Source organism: Pseudomyrmex gracilis, unplaced genomic scaffold (genome assembly GCF_002006095.1).
Source record: "Pseudomyrmex gracilis isolate BER0280 unplaced genomic scaffold, ASM200609v1 scaffold_18, whole genome shotgun sequence".
NCBI classification, from domain to species: Eukaryota; Metazoa; Arthropoda; class Insecta; order Hymenoptera; family Formicidae; genus Pseudomyrmex; species Pseudomyrmex gracilis.
The window spans coordinates 629,164-651,775 of NW_018020602.1; the positions used below are offsets into that span (position 1 = coordinate 629,164).

Below are 22,612 nucleotides of genomic sequence, written 5' to 3' on the forward strand. Positions count from 1 at the left end.
GAAACCGTCGTAAAAAATTACAATAGGATGGCCGCTCTCAGGTTTCTCTCTGGTCCTATCATAAGTGATGATCTCTCAACCGTTGAGTTGTCTGAACGCACCCTATGTTAGATGCTTATTGGTCCAAATGGTTTTGAGCTATATATATATGCAGCTATATTATCTTGTGTGCGATGGCCTTAAGATTTGTATTGGAAATGAATGTGGTTATGATATGCATCAGAGTATTATTTTTGATGAGAGAGATGTATTATAAATGTAATGGATAAGGTTTTGTGACAGAGATAGTGCGCAATATATAATTTCGGGAATGTACAGAAAAACGATAAAATGTACATGAGAGATATAAGTGCACAATTTTATTTTTAATAATAAGTTTAATATGAAAAAAGAATATTGCGGATAAAGTGAGAGATATATATGTATATATTTTCTCTGTTTATTCTTCCCCTACACAATTTGTGGGTTTTCGCTCACATATAGATATTTTCGAATTGTTCGTTTTTTGAAAATATCATGCATTCCAACATATTGTTTAACAACTTCAGTGGTTATTTTTATCAGTCTTGAGACGTTTTATAGAAGAAAAGTAATTTTATAATGATGTTCCAAAAGTTTTTTTACAACATAAATAATCTGCAGTTATTTCGTATTACGATACTCGACATTTACTAATTATTTTATGTCTACACACCTCTGTGATCATATAATTAATCATTTTATATGGTGATACTTTTATGGAAAGCTAATGTGTGGAGCTCATTCTACGATACAAAAAATGGTAGAAAAGGTACCTCTGCGGAAAGCTATTTCTCGGTTGGACTTTCCGGCAGTTGCAGCCTTTGGCAATCCTTTGCTAGACATATTTGTAATACTGAAAAATGATGACTTACTTAAAAAATATAATCTTGAAAGTGACGGTGAAAGAGAATTATGTGAAGAGAAAATGCAGGAATTAATTGCTGATTTACCACAGTGAATAAATTATGTTTGTTATATGTTTGTTAGAGTATGTTTTAATGTGTTTGCATTGTATTTTAATTTTTTAAAAATCCAATTTTAATTTATGTACATATTACTGTATAAAGATTGTTCTATACATTCAAAAAATTTGATGTATTAAAGATGAATGAGTTATAAATAAAAATGTATTGAAAATAAACATGAATAAAAATGACTAACTTATAACATAAATGTAATGAGTTCATTATTGTTTAATAAATTATTACATGTATACAGAAGATATACAATGCAAGCATTGATATTATATTAGTAAATTTTATATTTATTACAATTTCACTTATAGAATAATATAAAAATATTTACACATGTATTGTGTGTTTGAGAATTGACACATTAGTTAATAATTTGTCTTTCTTAATAAAATAATATATTAAATTTTTATTTTTTTTAGTACAGAACAAAGTACTTTTCCTGGAGGATCCGCACAAAATACCATGAGGATCTTACAGTGGCTTTGTGACGATTCTCATGAATCTCAAGTAACCAGTTTTTATGGTGGTCTCGGAAATGATCAGAAGGGTTCGATTTTAGAGAAATTAGTTCGAATTGCTGGAGTGGATGTAAGGTTTGTAGGTAAAATGTAAAGCTATATATATGCACAACCATACAAAGTTCTTTGTAATATTTGATTGATTTATTTTCTGGTAAAGGTATGCCATACATCCAGCTTTACCTACTGGATTATGTGTTTCGTTAGTGCACGACACATCCCGCAGTCTTGTTGCAAATATTGGTGCAGCTAGTGTGTATACGTTGGATGATCTGAAGAAGGCTAATCTACGTTTAGATAGCATTAAAATAATTTATATCGAAGGATATTTTATAACTCACGGCCTGGATGTCGCTAAAGAATTAGTTAAGCAAGCGCAAGAAAAGAATATTATTATAGCATTCAATCTTAGTGGTTTATATATATTTCAGGTACTGACTATAAAATTAATATATTGTGTAATATTAACATGCTCAACAAGTTATATAATAATATCGATTTTTAATGTGTTTAAATAATATATGTTATATATATATATTTTTTTTTTTTCTTTTTTGATATTAATTTCCGAAGGAACATCAAGCGGCTGTGTGCGAGATGGTTGGCTATGCCAAAATCGTATTCGGCAACGCGAGAGAAATGATAGCGCTAGCACAAGCATTGAATGTGAAATATGATGATGTCACTGACATACCCTTTTTACTTAACAGTTTAAAGAGAATTACAGTGGACGTTTCTAGCGCCAACAGCAAGGATTGGTTGGCTGACGACGGTATATTCATCATGACGCGTGGTGGATCCGCACCGTCAATCATTGTTTGGGGCAAAGGACATTCCGTTCAGGTTAGATTTAATCAAAAGAATATATATATAAGGTCGATAGCAAATCATTTCTCGCACTTTTTGTTTGTTTTAATTTTCGTTCAGGTACCACCTGTTCCACCGAAAGCACCTATTACGGACACCACAGGCGCTGGGGACGCTTTGGTGGCCGGTTTTCTAGCCGGCGTTTTAGCTCGCTGGGATCCGAAGAGCTGCTTAGAATTAGGATGCAAAGTCGCGTCTTATATGATTACCAGACTCGGCGTTACGTTACCGAGCAGCGTACCTTCTGATCTATTGCTATAATGTGATTTGATCTCCTTAGAAGATTAATGACTGATCGTTACCTGATGTACCAATGTATAATTATACGATTATTTATTATTCCTTTTAAGTTTGTTTTATTAGGAAATTATATATATATATATATATATATGTATATATGTAATGTATATTCGTGTGTATAAAATTATTAAATATATAAAATTATATATTTTATAATTTTATATATTTACATATATACTATATAATTTTCTATATATAATTATATTGGGACCGTTAGAGAGATATATATTCAAAGTGTTATTGTTCATGTTTATTAAATAGTTGTTTCAGTGGAATATAGTAGATGCGTTTATGGCACACGTGTGTGGTATATTGTAAATTAATATATAATATTTGTGAGAGATTTCTTTATCAAATATTATTCTACCGTGTTATTTGTATTGTGCGGTTGTCAACGCACAACGCTTCTGACATATCTGCATAAACGTTTTCTCGTCCTTTATATTTTTTTATGTTATAAAGTGACAGAATTTGTGTCGTATATATGTGTGTATATGTGTGTAACAAAGCCTACGTTCCGATATTCACTGCCAGTACTGAAAATCTATAGCATATGTGTTGTGAATAGATTTTTAGTACCGGGGGTCGATTCTGTATCTATGCAATGTAGTAAAAATTACAAAAGTGAGCAAATTTACTATTTGTTGACCAATAAGATCGTAGATATTTTATTGAATTCGCTCACTTTTGTAATTTTCACTACACTGCGTGATACTAGAGAGAAGACTGAGGCTGTGTTCCGTTTCACGCATATGCGCGCATTGATCTATAGTACACGTGACGTATAGTATAGAGAAATGGGCGTATGTGCGTGAAACGGAACGCAGTTTGAGAGCGACCATCCTGTTGTAGTTTTTTAGAACGGTTTTAGCGCCATATCTACAAAAGTGAATCTCCGAGGCCGTTCTACATTTAACGCAAGTAGCAGATCTCGTGGAATTGACCAATCGCAGAGTCATCATAGGACGACATTTTCTCAAATGTAAGCGTACTTAAGAATGCGTACAAAAGAATACTGGCCTGTGATTGATTGATTTCCTTAAGACTTACAGCTCAAGTTTTTTCATGTGTTTCCGGTTTAACAAAGTCAATGTCACGCAGATACTTTAAGAGGTTATGTTGTATCTTTAATATTTTGCAAGTATTATTTTCACGAAAAAACTACCGAGTATAAGTAAGTGTCTCTTCTTAACACATTCTCATTTTCTCATGGGATTTATCGACGATGAATTACAAGAAGTATCCAAGCTTTGTCACAATGTCGTTGATGGTAGTCGCCTCGTTTCTTGCGTGCCAAGCATGGTCCGCGTCGAAATAACGTAAGAAAGCTCTTTACGTCGCGCTTTTATTATAATCTTGTAATTGCTCTCTATTGTCTTACGATTTATTTGTTTTTCAGAAAGACAGTATTTAAGCAGCTTGTTGTGTGCATTCAATTTCGAGAGGATTATCCTGCGTCACCGCTGTTTATAGAATTGAAGAGTAAAACTCTGTCTACAAAGTTGCTCGATAGACTAGCAAATGTCTGTGAGAAGGAATGCAAACTTCTTATAAACAAGGCACAGGTGTTTATACTTCGGAGATGCTGTGTTTTGCCTTCCAAATGAATATGTGTTATTCTCATAACACATATTATTATAACATATATTGATATTTTTTGTATTTACAGATATTACCTATTTTAAAGTTCATTAGAAGTTATATTGAAGAAAATCCTCTCATCTGTTGCTATGATGAAATAAGTGCTTTGAAAAAACTTGTGGGAAATAAAGACGAATTAAAGTTAAAACAAAAGAATTCCTCTATCACTCTGACACTACATCAAGACTTATATTACTTTAAAACCAGATTAGAAGTGCCAGATAATTATCCCATCAGTTGTGTGGTGTATGTTTGAATTTGTAAAATTATTGTAAAGCAAATTGCAGTCCAATGTAGCTTATTTAAATTCAATATTTGTAGGTTGAGTGATGTTGATACTAATTTCCCACCATTATTCAAACGTTATCTAATTGGACAAGGAAAAGAATTTGCAAGGCAATGCGTAGAATCACCATTGAAGAAAACAGCAGCACAGCAAAAGCCATTTGCACCATTGCCATCACTAAACAAAGTTACTTCTTTTCTTATAAAGTAATAGTTATTCTTACACTTTATCTTTAATCTAAACATAAGTAATATTTAATTATGTATAATTTTTTATATTCAGAACTGTAAAAGCTTTTCCGCAAGAACCTTGTCAACACTGCAAAGTGACGTGCTTGCCTGCAAATCCAGAAGAGATTGTAACAGACGAAAATGCAGATCTGCATGCCGAGAGGCTTTACTGTGGTCATCTTTTCCACCTGAAATGTCTCGTAACATACATGAAGACTCCGCCATTCCATGGTAAAATTTTTATTTAAATGTTACATTATGTTATGAAAAAGCCATAAAATGACCTTTTTTTTTAAGGAGGTAAGAAATGTCCGGGTTGCGGACAACGCGTATATCATGACAAATGGGGATTAACTGATAAACTAGCCGAGGCTCGCTGGGCTCATCAACAGGCACGAGCGAGGGAGTTGGCAGAAGTTGAAGATTTTTTCAACTAAAACTCCACAAGTCTGTGTAGTGAATTTCACAGTAAAAAAAAAAGTATTGAAAGTACGATCTTATAAAAAATCAGAGTATATGAAGTAAGACTGCATTTTGAATAGATAACATAAGAAAAACTCGAAAAGAAAAAAATGTTTCAAGAAACAAGAAAAGTACGAGTAAAAAATATGTTGTAAAACTATAATTTTTGCAATTTATAAGTTTTCTTCAAAATATACTCGTAAAAATGTTTTGGTTAAAAAATATCAGAATTATATCAAATTTCTGTTTTGAATTCAGATTGACAGATTTGCAAGAATGGGCATTAATTAGTGAATTTAAACATTTACTAAGATAACAGCGATGATTGCGTATATAGTGTGCATATATTGGCGTTGCTATAAAAGTGTTTTATATAATTTGTTTTTTTTGCACTTTTTGTAATAATAATAATAATATTATAATTATAATTATAATTAAGAGGAACAAACGAAATTACTTGTCAGCAAACATGTATATTTTGTAATATATTTTAAGTTTTGCATACGAAAAGCGAACTATACTTGTCAGTTTGCATCTGACACGTTTATGTCTGGTAACACGATTTTGGTTAATTTACCGTGTTTTTACCAAATCGACTATAAGACTAACGTAAATACATATAAGGTATTTTTATTACACATGTAAAAAATAAACATGATTGTTCGATTTTCAATTCCGTACGATTATATAAAAGTATCATTTTTTCTCTTTGCGCAAACGTGATAAATTCTTCCAGATATCTTTATTATATTATCTTTTATTATCACATGTCGAGATGCAAAAATAATTTCGACCAACGAGAATTAAACGCATTCTATTGCAGAAGGCTATAATAATATAGAACTATGTTCTTTCTAAAAAGAAGTTAGTAAATAATATCTTTAAAAATAATCGACTCTCTTTGTGGGATTCTCTCTCTTAGAATTAAGAAAAGTATTTTTTTATTTCTAATGGCGCGCTAAAAGAAAAAAAAATGAACTCATTGAGAAATCTATCACGATATGAGTAGGAGGCTTATCTTGTGTAAATTGCATTAATGCACAAATATCGCGGAAGTACGTATCATAGATCTAATTTTAATGAAAAGCGGTCGAGCGTAAAAATAAAAAATAGACTGTCTGTTTTATATGTGGGCATTTTACAATATACTTTCTAGAAATATATATACTCTCTTCTCTTGATCACAATCAGATATCACGCATTAAGTAAAAGACGAGTTATTTGATGGTGCGTATTGACACACAATTGAAATGAGCAAGAAATTATCTTAGAGATAATGGCCAGTACGGGTGCAGCTTCGCATATATGTATACACGAATAGTTGTGACCGTATTTGTGATATATTGATCCTCGGTACCGACTATAGTGATATTCTCTCCATCTCCCTTTCCCTCGGGCTAGCCCTATGAGCACATTTTCGTTTGTTCTGCCACGTTTACTTTGCCACCCCTCTTCTAACAACTAGCGTGTTCTCTTACATATGTGTTCATCATGGATACAGCACTTCTAGGTGCGCATATGGTGTATTTGGGCAAGCAAGAGAAAGAGAGACAGAGAAAAATGCATAAAATATGCAATATTTCGACGTGCTTTATATCGGAAACTGTTTCTGATTTCACTTAGGTTCAGATATTTAGCACAACAACTGACAAAAAAATGAGACGTATTTTTGTACGCGATGATGCACGATTAATTAGAAATTTAAGTAGTTTTCCCCCAAAAATTAACATTCTACCTGAATATTGCTAAGAATTATATACTTTGTGTAAAGTGATTTGAATAAAACTGCATGCTACCTAAACGAATATTTTACGATGAGATATATTGACGATGAAGAAATCCTCTCTACACTGATTCATTTGATTTTTGCACAAAAAACTTTTTCTAGAAATTAACTTTTCTTAGGAATTCAATTTTTGTATCGGTAGTGGCAAATAGATCATTCAAGCGATAACAGAGAAGTGTCACCTGTATACACTGCTCTTTTAAAGACGCTCGACCAAAGTTTTTTTTTTCCCGTCGTGCATGTTCGCATTTAGTTCTGGAAGAGACAACCAGGCAAACCTGACAAACTAATTCCCAGTTATCGATTCTACACATACGTGGAAACGTTCATGTCGCACTCATATAGGGCGGACTCTCACGGATCGTTCCTGATCAAAAACACATCATCATCGCATCGTGTGACGAGAAATACGAAAATCTGACATTTCGTGATCTTGTGAGTAAAACGATCGATCGCGGATTGATTATCCGGAAAGACACGAAGTATATAGGAAAGTTTATTAAACACGAACGTTCTTGCGCTGAAAGATTCCGAGTCGATTTCTGGGTCGATAGGCACGTCGGAAAAGAGAACAACGACCACAATTTCACATATCACGTGCAATTTCATTATTGCAGCGACGTTATTAATGCGCGATTGTACTCGCATTAGGGTCGATTCCGGCGTACGTGTTTGAAAACGTTTTACTGTCTACGGGTTTTGCAAACGATTGCGAGGGGTTTCTCCTCGGTGTGTGCACCTGGAGTCGTTCACACCGATTTATCTCGCGCTAAGAATAGCCCGGCTTTCTTTTCCATGCGGCGATGTTATTAATATAACATACAACATATCTTTTTTAATGTCACTGTTTAGATCTTTCTCGTATGTTAATGTCATTATCGCGAACACTTCAAAGTTTTATTGAAGACTCGCTATCGATTTTATAACCGTATCATTTGAAATAAGGAAAAATGCGATATATAAAAATCAATGCGAGCTAACTTGCGGATTGTAATCAAAAGAATTGACAAGCTTCAATTAAAAGTTCTAATTAATTGGATCAATTCCAATTTGGATCATCTTCTGATTTTAAATTTGATTAGATTTATGATAGATGTGATAATAGACGATATAAAATACGATTAATCTTGTGAGTCTGAAAAACAATACAAATTTCTCAAAAATCCTCTCTCGGTTGTACAAAAACAATAATCTTGGTTCTTGAAGTGAAGTCGTTGCGTATAATATATGATACATCTATAATTGCACACACACACACACACACACACATGGAGCAGCTTTGTCGTAACACTTCGTGAATCGATAGCCGGGAAATGGCCGGAAGCCAAGTCCGACGACGTCGTTTCGAGTTTTGCCGTTGTCACAGTACACGAGGACTAACCCCTTTCGCTGCGGGTGTCCCACTTTTGTATCAATCACTTCTCGATGTATAGAATTTTTTTTTTGCTTTTCTCGTAACTATTATAAAAAAAAACCGATAAGATCGATATTGTCAAAAAAATATATATATATATATATCAATACCAATTTGTACGATTAAAAGCGATTAAAATATAATAAAAGTGCGAATTTCGAAAGCGAAAAAAAAATGACAAGATAATACACTAAGGCTGCTGTCCTTTCAGGAGACACAGTCGACGCAAGTCGACACAAAAGTCATTCTGTCTTCGTTTGGTATTCAGTGAGAAACAAAGACGGAATGACTCTTGTGTCGACTTGTGTCGACTGTGTCTCCTAAAAGGAAAGCAGCCTAAAAGAAATATTACGTACATAATTAAATTTGAAAATCGACAAATGTGTAAAAAAATAAAAGACGAAAGCAGACATTGTGGCACGCGCCACTCTGAAGATGTGAGCGGAAAGCATCCCTTATTTTTGAAAGATCAGCCAGGTGGCACAAGAATTCATGCATTTTCATCTATATTCGGAGGAAATGATCTCAGAATAAACGGTGTAACACGTATGTCGTAAATAAACGCATAAAGACAGCTGTTTTTAAAAAATTTTCTCAATACAACGATCTATTTCGTAGAATCAAGATTTCTATAGCGCGCAGGAATTTGCGAAAAAATTCTACGATAAAAAGTAGGTATCCTGACATAAGAAGAATCAAATTCGAAAACATACGATTTTTGCAATGAGAACACTTCCGTCTCCGCTTGTCTAGTGTTTACAATTATTCTTGAATTGAAATGGAAAAAAAAAAAAAAGTATACGGTCTATTTCGCTTCGCAAATATACGGAAGAGAAGGAAGCAATCTAGAATTTCTTCACGCATGAAGGTTAATCGCAAGTAGAGGGCGAGGAGACACCACACGCGGAAGAGAAAAAGAGTAGTGAAAAGAGGGGACGTTTAAAAGAGGGAGAAAGGAGGTCCACGTAGGTCGCGGGGTTCCACAACAACAAGTTGCAACCACCTGGCGAGAATGATGCCGGCCACTGGATGGCCTCACCAGGTGCTCCTCCTGCGAAACCCGCTATTTTTCGTATGCCTGCTGGCCAACGACGACGCCGACGCCGCTGCAGCGGGGATGAACACGAAGACAATACGAGCTGCCGGGATCTCAGAGAGAGCGCAAGGCGTACTATACGATATCGCGTTTGTTCGGGGACACACGTACGCGAATTGACCATGTCCCGAAATCGATACGCACATCTGCCGCAACGGAGAGTCTATTGACTCTCTTCGGCAGGGGAATAAGGCGGCGCGCGATAATCCCAATGCGAATTTTGGAAACCCAAAATTAGTCTGGAGATGCAATCGTTAATAACAATATGTGTCACAGTTGTACGGAAATATATACGTGGGAAATGTTTTGCGGAGTGTCTAAAACTTTTAAAAACACCTTATCGGTTTGGAAAAGCACACTCTGGGTGTTTTTATACACTTTGCTAGCATTACGTGAGACAGAGGATTATTAGAGATTTATAGAGAGAAAGAAAACGAGAAATAAATAAGATTAAGGTAATTGTCAGACGTAATAAATAATTTATATGTACAGATATTAATAATTTACTACTTGCGTATTTTTTATGCGTACTAGTACTGTGTAAAAATATAGCACAGATAATATAATTTGTAGGTATATTCTTATATTAATCGTATTAGCTTCTGCATGATGATTTATTGAAAACATATCCGAGATCTCAATCAAATTAGACGCAAATGTGTCAACGATGTGTAAACAAAAAAATATTCTATTCATCAGGAGCACGTGCACACACGTCACCGTTAAAATGCAGTCGTATTGCATTTCTCGGCATTCTCTCTGTTTCCCTCATGCGGGATTGCTATAGTTTCAGGAAATTCTATCGGCACGCCTATTATGCATATTCACGTGCGTGCGATAAAAATGAAAAGACAAACTTTTCCGCAAACTCTGGACTTCACTGTGGCTACATATATTATTTTTTATAACCCGCATATATGCATGTTCCATCTTATATATATATATAACTAAGACTGTTATATTTTATACTTCAATCATGTCTACACAAAACCACGTAGAGTGATTTTGAAATCTTTTAAGAAAAATATATGAGGATACAAATCCTTGTTGTGATCACACATCCTCATAGATCCACTTTCAATTTGAGAAATGGAATAGGGAACTCTATATTTTTTTTTTTTACAGAAAAACAATGTTCAGTAGAACGAAACAAACTCTACATTTTTTAAGAAACTAAAACCAAAATCAATGAATTCAAGAAAATTCTTTTTACAAGGATCTCGTCTCTTCCTCACACGTTCCTTCTATCCAATGCTTACGCTATCAGTCTTCTACATTAATTACTTTCAAATTTGTCTGTTATAAAAAGAAGGATGTTAAAAAATGGTCGATTTTTGCCCCCGGTGTGGCAAGTACACTTCGAGTGATTTTTTTTTATAGATTTTTGGTCGTAGAATCACTCGAATTTTACTTGCCACACCGGGGGCAAAAATCGATCACTTTTTAACACATCCTTCTTTATACATTATCAATGTAAAAATTTACTACTCGGAAACTTTTGAAGAATTATTTTCAAATAATTTTATATATTTAGAAAAATATAGTTATATATAACAAGCTAGAAAGGATATAAAAGAAAAACAATGAGTAGTAGGAAATTTCGAAATAAAATAGGACGCCCGGGGGTTTACAGTCGGGGGTAAAGTCTGTGTGACCGTGGTAGCAATGTGGCGTGTGAGCCGTGTGGCACAGGTCGCGGGGGTGCCGCGTTTCAGACGCCGCGTTGCAGGGCATCGATTTCGGCTCAGGCCGATGGCATCGACAGGCGCTCCTTCGCGGGGCCATCGCGACGTCGTCATCGTCATCGTCGTCGTCGTCGTCGTCGTCTCATTGTCGTTGTCGTTGTCGTTGTCGTTGTCGTCGTCGTCGTCGTCGTCGTTGTTGTCGTCGTCGTCGTCGTCGTTGTCGTCGTCGTCGTCGTCGTCGTCGTCGTCGTCGCGCGTCGCGGCGGCGCTGTTTCCGCCCCTACCGCCGTCGTTATCGTCGCCGTCGCCGTCGTCGACGTCGTCGTGATGGAACAGAACGAGAAAACGAGAAGAATCGCTCACTACCGCTTCCCTACGTTAGCCGGCAGCTACGCCGACTAACGGCGTCGTCGCTGTTCCGCTCGACGCACGCCGACGCCGACGCCGCCTGCGCGCGAGGCCGCGCCGCATCGTGTCGACACGGCCGGGCGGGCAGACACACACGTACGCTAGTCGAGGGCAGTCGTCGGGCTGCTCGTTGTGCGTGGTGCTGCTTAGTAGCTGGCCGTGTATTAGAGATAGCTTTGCCGCTGCTATTAGCAGTCGGCGCGAAGAAACGTTATTTCTCGATTAGTGGAGCGAGCAACACAAACGTTAAAGAGAAAAAGTGTACTCGAATAAAAATTTTGAAAAAACTTCGCAAGGGTTGCAAGGGTTGAAAAATTATAAAAAGAGATTAACGATATTGACTGATTGAAAATTGTAGAGTGTCACAAAAAGAGAATATAATTCTTCTTTAGGGGGATTCTGTTAAACTATCGCTCTAAACTGTGTGTCCAGTCGCTACTTACTCGGTACCATCGTGCACGAGCGGAACGCGATTACTCAATGCACCGGTGCACCACCAGCTGCAGCTGCCGCCGCCGCTACTACCGCTTCTACGGTGCTACCATTACCACCAGTGCCGCCACCACCGCCGCCGCCGCCGCCGTCGCCGCCGCCGCCGCCGCCGCCGCCGCCGCCACTGGCAAGGCCTCGCAGAGGTGTCCACCTCGTGGCAGCCGACACTTCCTACCGGACGGTGGTAGTGTCCAAGCGCGCCGGACGACGTGCACGGGCTGCAGTAATACGTTTTGGGACAGAAAGGGTGGTGGAGGAAAAGTGTCGATGGCGCTTGGTAATCACTCCGCGTCGTGTAAGCGAGGGTGGTAGACGAGCTCCGAGTAGAGAGAGCATAGAGAGGGGTGCCAAAAGAAACGAAGGAGGAACCCTTCGTTCCTGTCTTCTTCGTTCCTGTCACCGCTAATACAGACCGCGCATTTTTTCTTTAGAGGGTTTCTTCTCTCCGACGCGCGGCGCGGATATAATACGTGTATCCCTCGAGGCCTTCATTCTCAGCGTCACGTCACGCGCTGCAACGTGTGTCACGTGAAAGGAGCAGCGGCGCGCCAGGGTCGTCGTCCCGACAGCAGGCAGAACAAGACCCTTCGCTACAAGCGGACTATTCATTAAGTTGTATGCCGTCGTCTCACGAAGGGTAATTTATGTATATTTCGCAGAAAATATAGTTCCTCGACAGCGACGGAAGAGTAATCGCGAATTTGAAATCAGAATTTGGAGAAGTGGACACAGCGGCTCTAGAAGGACCGAAGAGAGTAGTGATTGGTTTCGGTTTTATCGGTTAGTTGGTTGGTGTGCTGGTGGCTAGTGGTGGCTCGACTCGGACGACCCAGGTCGCGGTAATGCCTCGCAGCAGCGGTCACGTCGCCAGGTCGCACAGTGTCGCAGGCAGGGTGAGAGACTGGGCGACTGTAGATAGTACTGGCGCGGGTGTAGTCACCGGGGGCAGAACACGTTGACGAGCGCAGCCGACTCCGGTGGCACGTTGCTGGCCACCGTCGTCGTCGCTGCATTTGCAGGCCATGTATCAAGGCGAGCCGGCGATCGACCGTGCCGGCGATCCGCGCCGGGCGAGATCACTGCGTCGACGTAGCGCGGCCGCCGACCTGTCCGAGGACACCGACGGCGAGGAGGAGCCTTACGGAGAAGGAGAGGCCTACGTTGTTCTCGATGTACAACTCCGACCGTCCGACTCTACGACGAGGGTGCGCCGTAACGGCGACTCCCAGAAGAGGCCGGGCAGAAGACGGCGCGGTTCGCGAACGGCGCTCAGGATATTTCTCGTCACCGCCGCCGCTGCCTTCCTCACGTTCGCCGTCTCACCAGGTATGATAAGCTTAATATGATATATATATATATATACACACATATATATATATATATATATATACATATAGAAAATGAGAATGGAACGGTGCTGTAACTTTACAGAAAACAATCGTCTTGTGTGAGAAAAAACGACTTGCCAATCGATTTGAGGAAAATCGGAGCTCACAAGGGTCACACAATCATATTTCAGAAATTCAAATCTTAAGAGATATGAAAAAGACATGAATATTGCGCGCGTTACAATAGAGAAATCAGAAGTTTTTTATTTTTCTTTCATACAACGTCTAAGAAAAATCTTGTTTTTCTTCTCACATTTCGTCCCTCCGTTTTATTCCGTCACGCGAAATAGGCACCGTCTCTTTTTCGTGACTTAGAAGATAAAAGTTCCCACTGGTATATCGATCGAATAATTTTTCTGATCAAAGATAATTCGATCTTTTCTATTATTCGTTATTTCTTATTTGTCCCACTCTCTATGTTAAATAGACAATGCAATGGACTATTCGTCTTATTTCGGCAGCGTATAGCTGTGCATCATGGAAAGAAGTTTTGTAAAAGAATAATAGAATCATATTTGAGATTTTCGTAAGAATTCGTAACTTTGTTGCAAAATTTCTCAGATACGGAGAAGTACTTGCGCTGCTCCCCAAGAGAGACATTATTCACGCATTAGCCGATTGGGTGTGTCGCTCGTTCGATTTGTCAGAGATTCCTCAACGTGGGAGTAATCTTTAAAGCCGATTTCTCTGTCGACGTACGATTTGCAGGATCGAATTGAATTGAATCGAAACCGTTTGTGCAAATCGCGTGATCGGCGAGTTAAACTGTCGCGAATTTATCCAATCAAATTTTTGCAACCGATGAGTTTGGATCCACAATTGAAAAACTAACAAGAATTCGAGATGTGCATCTGGATTTCCAAATGAAAATTTGCAGCAAATACAATCACTCTAGAGGGATAAGAAGAGGAGATCTGTTATATCGAAGCTGCGCTTTAATAACGTCGGGGGTTCGGCAAAAGAGATTCCGATCCGTACCGAAAAAATAAATATTTTGCGATGGGCTGTTTCTGCCTGCAACGTGTCACATGCGTGAGTATGCGGCACGTGTATTGTTAAAACATTGAGATGGATTCGCGAGATTCATTCGCTTCTCTCTCTCTCTCTCTCTCTCTCTCTCTTTCTCTCTCTTTCTTTCTCTCTTTCCCTCCTTCCTCGAGGAGTCCCATATTCACGTCCATAATTTTGGTTAATATTGAATTAATTCTACTTTTGTGATTTAATTCTCTTTTGACTCTTAAAGACATGATTTTATTTATTTGGTCGAATATTATCCGATCTATAGCTTTTTTTTTATTGATTTTCTAAGTTTGACTATTGTAGCGTACTGTCATTGTTATATCGTATGATATTGAGAGAGATCTTATAAAAAAAGAATTTAAACCTGTGTCTATCTTTTATGAAAACTAAAGTTTAAAGAAAATAGTTTTACAAAACATTCGGTAACAGTTAGCTTATATTGATCTTTAATTTATCTATTTTAATAAAAGAGTAATATGATTCAATTTTCAAGCCATTGTAAACAATAGAATATCTTCAGACAGTTTTGTGATAAAATAGCTCCAGACAATTTTGTGCTATCTCTAACAATTGATTCTGGCCTTGAAATAAGAAATGCATACGTGACGCATTGCGTCAAAATTCGATCGTGTGTCTGTGAGACGTAGTTCGTATCTCGATTTTTATAGATTTAGAAGAAAGAGAGAGAAGAAAAAGGTCGTAAAAGTTGAATAATGTGTACTTTTCGAAAAAAAAGCCGCATTAAATGTTAAACAAATAAGTTTGTTTTATATAAGACATTAGTGATAAAATTGAACGTTAGTTTACTATAGATCAGTGTTAATATCGTAAAAGTAAATTTAATACAGTATATGCATCTGCGATACTTATCAGAAAGAAGACAGAGAGAGAGAGAGAGAGAGAGAGAGAGAGAGAGAGAGAGAGAGAGAGAGGGAGCGAGAGTAGGAAAAATCTTGACGTATTTCTTTTGCACTTTTCTCAGAAATTAAAATAAATTGTCATTATATTGGATTGCTAAATCATTGTGGCGTGATTGAATATAAACGACAGTAGCGTTTCATGCACACAATACATGTGTGTGTGTGTGCGTGTGCCATATTTATTGGCTATAAATTACTCAGTTAGTCCGCAATTTGCCACCCGTGAGCTTAATGATACAACGTCATATAAATTACGAAATGGTCTCAGCTTCTTGCGCTCTACCGACGCGTGAAACCGATTTACATTCTATAATGATTCATAATTGACAATTCGCAAGTCACATGGATCACTTCCAGATAGTGCAAATTAACAAATTCTTTTCACTTAACTAGCACATGATTTATTCGATTCTATTTTATTCTTTTTATTTTAAAACAAATTTAAATAGATAAACTCATTTTTATCTCGTGAAAAAAATGAGAGATTAGAGCGTCATCAGGTGAAAGTTTTTTGACAACAAGGATATTATTAGGAATCTTCGTTCGATCACATTAATTGTACTCCCTCAACGTCGCCGTTCGGTCGCATCGCTCTCTTCTAGTTATATTCCAACGCATAAATATCGTCGCGAGACGACAATCAAAGAGAACGTCGTGGAGCAATGCCGTAAGGGAGATGCGCATTACTCCTACCTGGTGCGTCATTAAAACGTCGTCGATGCACTTAAAATGTGAGTAAGAACTTTCCTCTCCATCTTCGTAGCATCGGCGTGTCAACTCTCCCTCGTCTCTTCCGCTCTCATCCATTCTCCATATTTCTTCCTTTCTCGCTCTCTCTTTCTTTCCGAATCTCTTCTATTTTCTCGCGTTGTCTCTCTCATGAATTCGTGTTTTGCTCGCTCGATCTGTTGAAACGTGGCGCCTACGTGTGGTCCATAGACATCGTCAAGCCGCACCCACGCACGCTATTTATCTCGTCGTCTGCCGAAGTTGAGTGCCAAGAGAATATTTTTTCGCAAACTGTCTCTTGGTTATTCTCTCTCTCTCTCTCTCTCTTTCTCTCTCCCTCCATCGTTTGGGACTCCCGGATTTTCCCTGATCGCCCTTCTACACCTACGCTCCTAACGTTCTCACTTGTGTAACGAGGAAGCGCAGATGACGGAACATGCGACGGAATTGTATCAAAAACATAACGGTATGTGATGCTGCTTTTTAAATATAGATCCTTTCTAAGACCTATCTATCGGACGTGGCATCGACCGTCCTATCTATCTATCAACCGAAACTAGTGCAATTGTAAGAGGAAGAAAAGAAGAGGAAAAAATACGTTTCATTAAGTAAAAATGAAAGAAAAGCAATTTTTATCCTGCAATTTTTTAAGTTAATTACGATTAGATTTTTTAATTAAACTGGAGGAGAAACTCACAAAGGATATAGTCGGTGGATTTTTTGGTTCTTTTTATTATCATCTTATAAAAACATCGCATGTGACCATAAATTAGCATGGCTGCCATGGTAAAGACTATCATCTCTTCATATATTCTTTCGCAAATTTATTTATGAGCTAAATCGCGAAAATAACGCCCAGCCGCCGCGTAGAGGAAAAAGCGCGTGAGTTACGCAATTAACGATTTCGCGGTGTCATTCATCTTTCCCAAAGTATCTCTGATCTTCCCCTAAAACAAGCAGACCGCTGAGTTGCAACGCAAAGATGGTCGTACAATAATCGCGACAGCCTCGAGAAAAATGACGCTCATAAAACTGCGTTTCTTGCAATTTCATTTCTAGAAAACGCGACAAAGAGATCGAATGACACACGAAAATGTAAAAAAGCACAACATTTTAACGGAATCGTTGACCTTCTAACGATTTAACTTCAATGAGATGCATCAATGAAATATCTATTATCAAAAAAAAAGTACACTATCGATGCAATCTGTTCTCCGGATGACGAGGGTTGAATCAGAGAGACGCTATCCCTTTTGTTCTTGTCTCTCCGCGGGTGGCTTTCCCGATTTTACTCTGTCATAAATTAGTTCCGTACACGTCAATGGCTTTCGATTTTCAAGGAGAATCTTTTATTTGATTCAAACAAAACCGAGTTGACGCTCTTGTACTTGTTTTGCATTCGTCAAGCTTTCAAGTATTTTGCATCCTACTTTGCCCTCAAAAACAGAGAGAAAGAGAAAACATATACCTCTACACACATTGTGTGAAAATATTAATTAATATAATATAATATATATTAATTAATATAATAATTCAAAACATTTTGAAAGGCTTTAGAAGGAAAAATTTGGTTTTACAATATTGAGATTATTAACGTATTATTATCGTCTGAAAAAATCAATGTAATATTTTGTACTTAAAATTTCGATATGTACTCAGTAGAGAGTATTTTACACGTTTGTGTGTGACTTTGCATGCCTAAATCCACATTTGGCGGCCTTGATTCGCCTTGGCTTTGATTCACTCGTACCATTTAATTCGAAGAAATGTAGTAGTTGAAAATAGTCCGTTCGGTATATTTGGACAATGTCATTTATTCGCGAAGAAACAAGCCTTGCATAAGACAAAACTGTCGATTCTGTTCGAAATGGATGAAGTGCTGTTTGCGATCGAGTAAATTAAAAAATGTTTTCAAGAATTATCATTAATATACATACGTGTTGAACGCAGAAAAAAAAAAAAAAAACAACTTACACGTAAAACAAAACAAAGTGTAAAATCATTAACAAATATTTTTTATGTTTTCTTTTTTTTTGTTTGTGCAAAAGTAAAGAGAGAAACGTAATAATTGATTAACGTAATAATTATGACACGTGGAATGTGCTGTCGAATGTCGGATGATCGGTGTGTATGAATCTCAACGAAATCACGTATCTCTTTCTCACGTATGATGTAACATAATCAAAAAAAAAAAAAAAAATCGTACGATGCCTATTTCAACAGATAATCGTACGATGCCACGCGTTGTTCCGGCTCTCGGGTGTTCCGACTCCGATTACTGCCGAGTTAGCATAAATTCTAGTGGCTTCATCTTTTAGTGATCAGTCAGCAAAACTGATGCAATGCTCTGAGTGGTGTCCCAAACTACTTTGCGATTAATGTAATTTTCAGTCAGAAATATGAGATAGGATTTTGGTTCACAGCAGCTGACAAAGCATAGAATAATTAATTCATTTAATCCTCTTACGATCTCAGTACTTTTCACTTAAATTTATATTTAGAGATTTATAACTTGATCGCTGTTGACAATTAAAAAAAAAATTTCAATAGAAAAAATAATATTTGAAATAATATTCATTTTTTACGTATGACAACCAGTAGCTCACATTGATCGAAGTTTTGCTTAAATTTACCATTCAAAAATTGTCTCTCATTTAGACAAAAACCTATATTATATTAAAACCTATATTATATTAAAGATTATGGATGAAAAAAAAAATGAAATTCAACTTCAATAGAAATCTAGAAAAGGGTTGCGAGAACTCTTTCTTTCTTCTATACAAATGTCATTTTCTTTTTGATATCATAATACTATTTTGCGCTATTCACTCTATTATGGCTTGTACGTAATTTATAAGCATGATCCGACAAAGAGAGTATCGTGTATCGTCAGCAGTATGTATATTCTATCGGAAAAGAAAACTCGTTTTCTTTATTCATATTCGATACTTCTTCTCTCTTTAAAGTGTTTGAAGAAATGCAGGTCAACCCCTTCCGCTTATTTAAACGGTGTGACCCGAATTCATGATGCTAATATACAATATATTCTAAAAATAAGAGGCTATTGTGTTTGACAGGTTAGAGTCCTAAAACAAATAGAAAATTAATATTTCATGACAGCTGCTGTCACGTCTAGTGATTTTAACCATGTGTTCGCCGAATATGCATTTCTTATATTCTTGCTCGTACGATTGATGTCTCTGCTTAAAGCTTATATATCAAAATTATTAATTATTAAAATGTCAAGATAATTTTCCTGATAATTGTAAAATTTATGAGAATTGTAAAATTTATGAGAATTGTTGGAATTAACGCGGGTATTTTTTACTTTAGATTCAAGCAAGTTCGAAGTTTCTTCTCGATCGCGCTCTAAGTAGGTTGGCGATTCATCAGAACCTTCGGGTCGATTCCAGCACAAAACTCGACCGTATGAGATAGGATCTCAATTCTGTAATTACAATAGAGGCCTTCCTCGACCGCCCACACAAATACATAAAATGACAGTACTTGCTCCCCTATGCTATGCAGACAACCGTGTCGGAAACAGTTTAACGATGATGTAGCAATTTCAGTTAAGTTGTAAACAGCACATATCTCAATATTTACTTGAGACGTCTAACATGCAGTTCATTTCATTAGAAAATGAATGTCGCAATAATTTTATTATTTAGCGAATACGACGAAAAGACGTATATTTACACAATATGGGATAAACAAGTATGTTTGCGTGTAAAGTTATATAAGTTTTACATTGCATTATTAACGGTGTAACATTTATACATTTATTCTTCATATAAATTTATATATTTTTTTTACAGTGTACAATACAATACCCGGTGTTGTAAATAGCGTATCGATATTGTCCGATCGATGCCAGCTTTAGCGCGCGTGTTGTTTGTTTTATTAGGTTCCGTAAAGACTCTATCGATTGTTAAATTATCGTGCGGTGTCCTTGAATAGTTGAGCTTTAAACATTTGAATCTTCTTTGTACTTATCGAGATCTTTCTTTTTAAATTCTGAAAATTTTTTAAATCTCACATGTCTCTTATATGAATCATGAAAAAGACCATGCTTTGTGAAGAAACGTATGCTTGAGATAAATAATATGCAAAACGCTTCGTCAAAAGCACAAGTTACGCACAAGTGACATTTATAAATTAATTTTTACGCATTGTGTTTTGCAATATTCTTTAAAATTTGCCTCGTTTATGCTTATTTTTTTATTTTATTATTTTATTATTAGAAAACATAATCTTTTTCTCTGTTATTTTACATCAGAAAAAAGTTTCGGCCTATTATAGTTGCTTATACAGTTGCAGAAGTAGTTGTAGTGGATGGCTATGCTACTATGGCCTTGCTAAAGTCGCTCGTGTCGGTAATAGTGGGGTTGCTGGTGGTAATACGCATAATGGTAGTAGAGAAAAAAAGACATACAGAGAAAGAGAGAGAGAGAGAGAGAGAGAGAGAAAGAGAGAAAGAGAGCTGCGAATGGTCGCTCAGAAGGGTTGCATAATGCAACGTCGAGCTGGCAGGGCGTTGACTTTGTGCAGCATTACGTTTCTTTACCCTTTAGCTTTCTCCCTCCCCATTCTCTCGCCGTCGTTATTAGTTATGTTGCTCTTATTTGTGAAGTTTTAATGAACGCAATGATTTACGATCGCACGAATGTGTCCGAAATCATTTCCGGTTGGATAGCTAATTATCCATTTCGACAAAAGTTTCGTTAAAAATACACAGATTTTAATATTAATGTTTTTAATTATTAAATCGTAACAATACGATTGAGAATTTGTTAGATAAAATTGTTTTTTTTTTTTTTGTGAACATTATATGTAGGTACTGTCGAAACTCTTGAATGTTTCAAAATGAATATGATGTTGTGTAGTTCAAGGAAAAAATATCTTTTGTTTCCAAAATGATTAATCGAGGCCGAATCTTTCACAATATTACATCCAAGAATTTGGCGGCAATCAATCGTCTTTCGGAAACTATTATAATACTCCGCGCGCAATAATCGGCACCGAATTCCTCCAGGTGATAAATTTATCGGTGGCAGCCTTTCTCGCAATCTCGCACACCCTCTTTCCTCCTTCCGCGTTAATCGAATAGCCGCGATTACCGATAATCCTAATTATTCAATCATGTCAATTAATTGGCGTTACCCTTTCCGTTGGAATGAGCGGAGGGTCGGCTTTATCGGCGCGAGCGGGCAAGCACGCCATTTATTAATTTAATCGCTCGCCGCGTCGCTGGGTTGACTTCCCAACCGCGCCAAATTCCTTTACTGATAAGTCTCTCGCATCTTTTCGGATGTTTCTCACGGTCCCCGATACGAAACGTGACATCATCCGCGCGGTATTCAGACAAGTGAGACAGTGCGTTGATTTATCGCCCATCGGCGACGTTCGATTTTGTCCGTCAAAGACCGACCCCCGGAGCAATATTACCGCCATTTAAGAGCGTTTGTCGGCCGGCAACCTCTGCCACGCGGAATTCCTTTGAAATCAATAAGTAATATGACATCTAAGGAGGACAGCGGCTCGATTGTCTCCTTGAACGTTTATCCTGCTCAATTCGACCCCGAGTTTTTGTTCTGATTGCTCGTAATGGTTTCACCGCGGCCCGCCCGCGTGGACGGATCTCTTATACTTTGGGGGAGTTCTTGGAATTGTAAATTAAACCCCTGGGAGTAGTTTTCGTAAGTTATATTCAGAAGAACGTATTTTCACGATATTGTTTTCGCGGAAAAAAAGTAGCCATTTGTTACAATCTTTAAAATTGTACGTACAAGATTGATTTACAATCGATCACAAAGTGACAATGTCTATCGTGGAAAACGTAACTGTTAAAAGGAGTAGAAATGCGAACAAAAATTGTAAAATGCTAATCGTATTATTTTTCAAAATCATTGCTCGAATCTATCAAACACTAGGTAGTTACATTTGTTGGAAGCATTGTAAAATGACGCTAGATTTTCACGCCGTGAAAACAAATTATAATTTTTACTTTTAACACGTTAACTTTTATATCTCAGTACTAAAGATAAAAGTATAAAATGAGAGTGTATTATAAACTATGTAATTATATGTATATATATGTGTACGTTCTCGCGAAACCTCAAGCTACAATTTTCGACATAGTAACTTGCGTAACAAATTAATTTCAAATAGAAAACGTAAAATCAAATTCTTTCTTACAGTTTTTTTTTTTTTTTTTTTTTTTTTTTGAAAAAAGAACTTATACTATCTTGAAGCGCGCATAGGACTTACATATCTGTTTTTTCTCCGTTTCGAATCAATTCGAAGAGTGTGGCATATCGACCTCTCATCTTTAATCTCTATAAAGGGTCCGCGTTTTATTCCAACGGCGCGTTT

The 22,612-nt window shown here is 37.1% G+C and overlaps 3 protein-coding genes across 6 annotated transcripts in view; all 3 read left to right on the forward strand.

Moving 5' to 3' along the window:
* Nucleotides 1-198: 198 nt before the first annotated feature.
* LOC109864225 (adenosine kinase-like) lies at nt 199-2,743 on the forward strand. Of its 2 annotated transcripts, XM_020445234.1 has the most exons (6): nt 199-332; nt 746-975; nt 1,415-1,588; nt 1,674-1,944; nt 2,087-2,356; nt 2,441-2,743. In XM_020445234.1, exons 2-6 carry the CDS (start codon nt 749-751, stop codon nt 2,639-2,641), a joined length of 1,143 nt encoding a protein of 380 aa, XP_020300823.1. In that variant the 5' UTR covers nt 199-332; nt 746-748; the 3' UTR covers nt 2,642-2,743. The 2 variants fall into 2 exon arrangements, with proteins under 2 accessions (XP_020300823.1, XP_020300821.1); XM_020445232.1 differs by having other exon boundaries at nt 199-975.
* Nucleotides 2,744-3,459: 716 nt separating this feature from the next.
* LOC109851637 lies at nt 3,460-7,082 on the forward strand. Of its 3 annotated transcripts, XM_020421894.1 has the most exons (7): nt 3,464-3,662; nt 3,725-3,999; nt 4,080-4,245; nt 4,350-4,567; nt 4,643-4,813; nt 4,890-5,068; nt 5,135-7,082. In XM_020421894.1, the coding sequence occupies exons 2-7, from the start codon at nt 3,890-3,892 to the stop codon at nt 5,272-5,274; spliced, it is 984 nt and encodes a 327-aa protein (XP_020277483.1). In that variant the 5' UTR covers nt 3,464-3,662; nt 3,725-3,889; the 3' UTR covers nt 5,275-7,082. The 3 variants fall into 3 exon arrangements, with proteins under 3 accessions (XP_020277484.1, XP_020277483.1, XP_020277482.1); XM_020421895.1 differs by having other exon boundaries at nt 3,460-3,999; nt 4,643-4,793; nt 5,135-5,225; XM_020421893.1 differs by having other exon boundaries at nt 3,464-3,999.
* A 6,120-nt stretch (nt 7,083-13,202) lies between these two features.
* LOC109851630 (protein kinase C-binding protein NELL1-like) overlaps nt 13,203-22,612 on the forward strand; it is a 45,444-nt gene continuing 36,034 nt past the window's right edge. The window contains exon 1 of the mRNA XM_020421884.1: nt 13,203-13,506. Within this exon, the coding sequence (XP_020277473.1) occupies nt 13,203-13,506 (304 nt within the window). The remainder of the gene's footprint in view (nt 13,507-22,612) is intronic.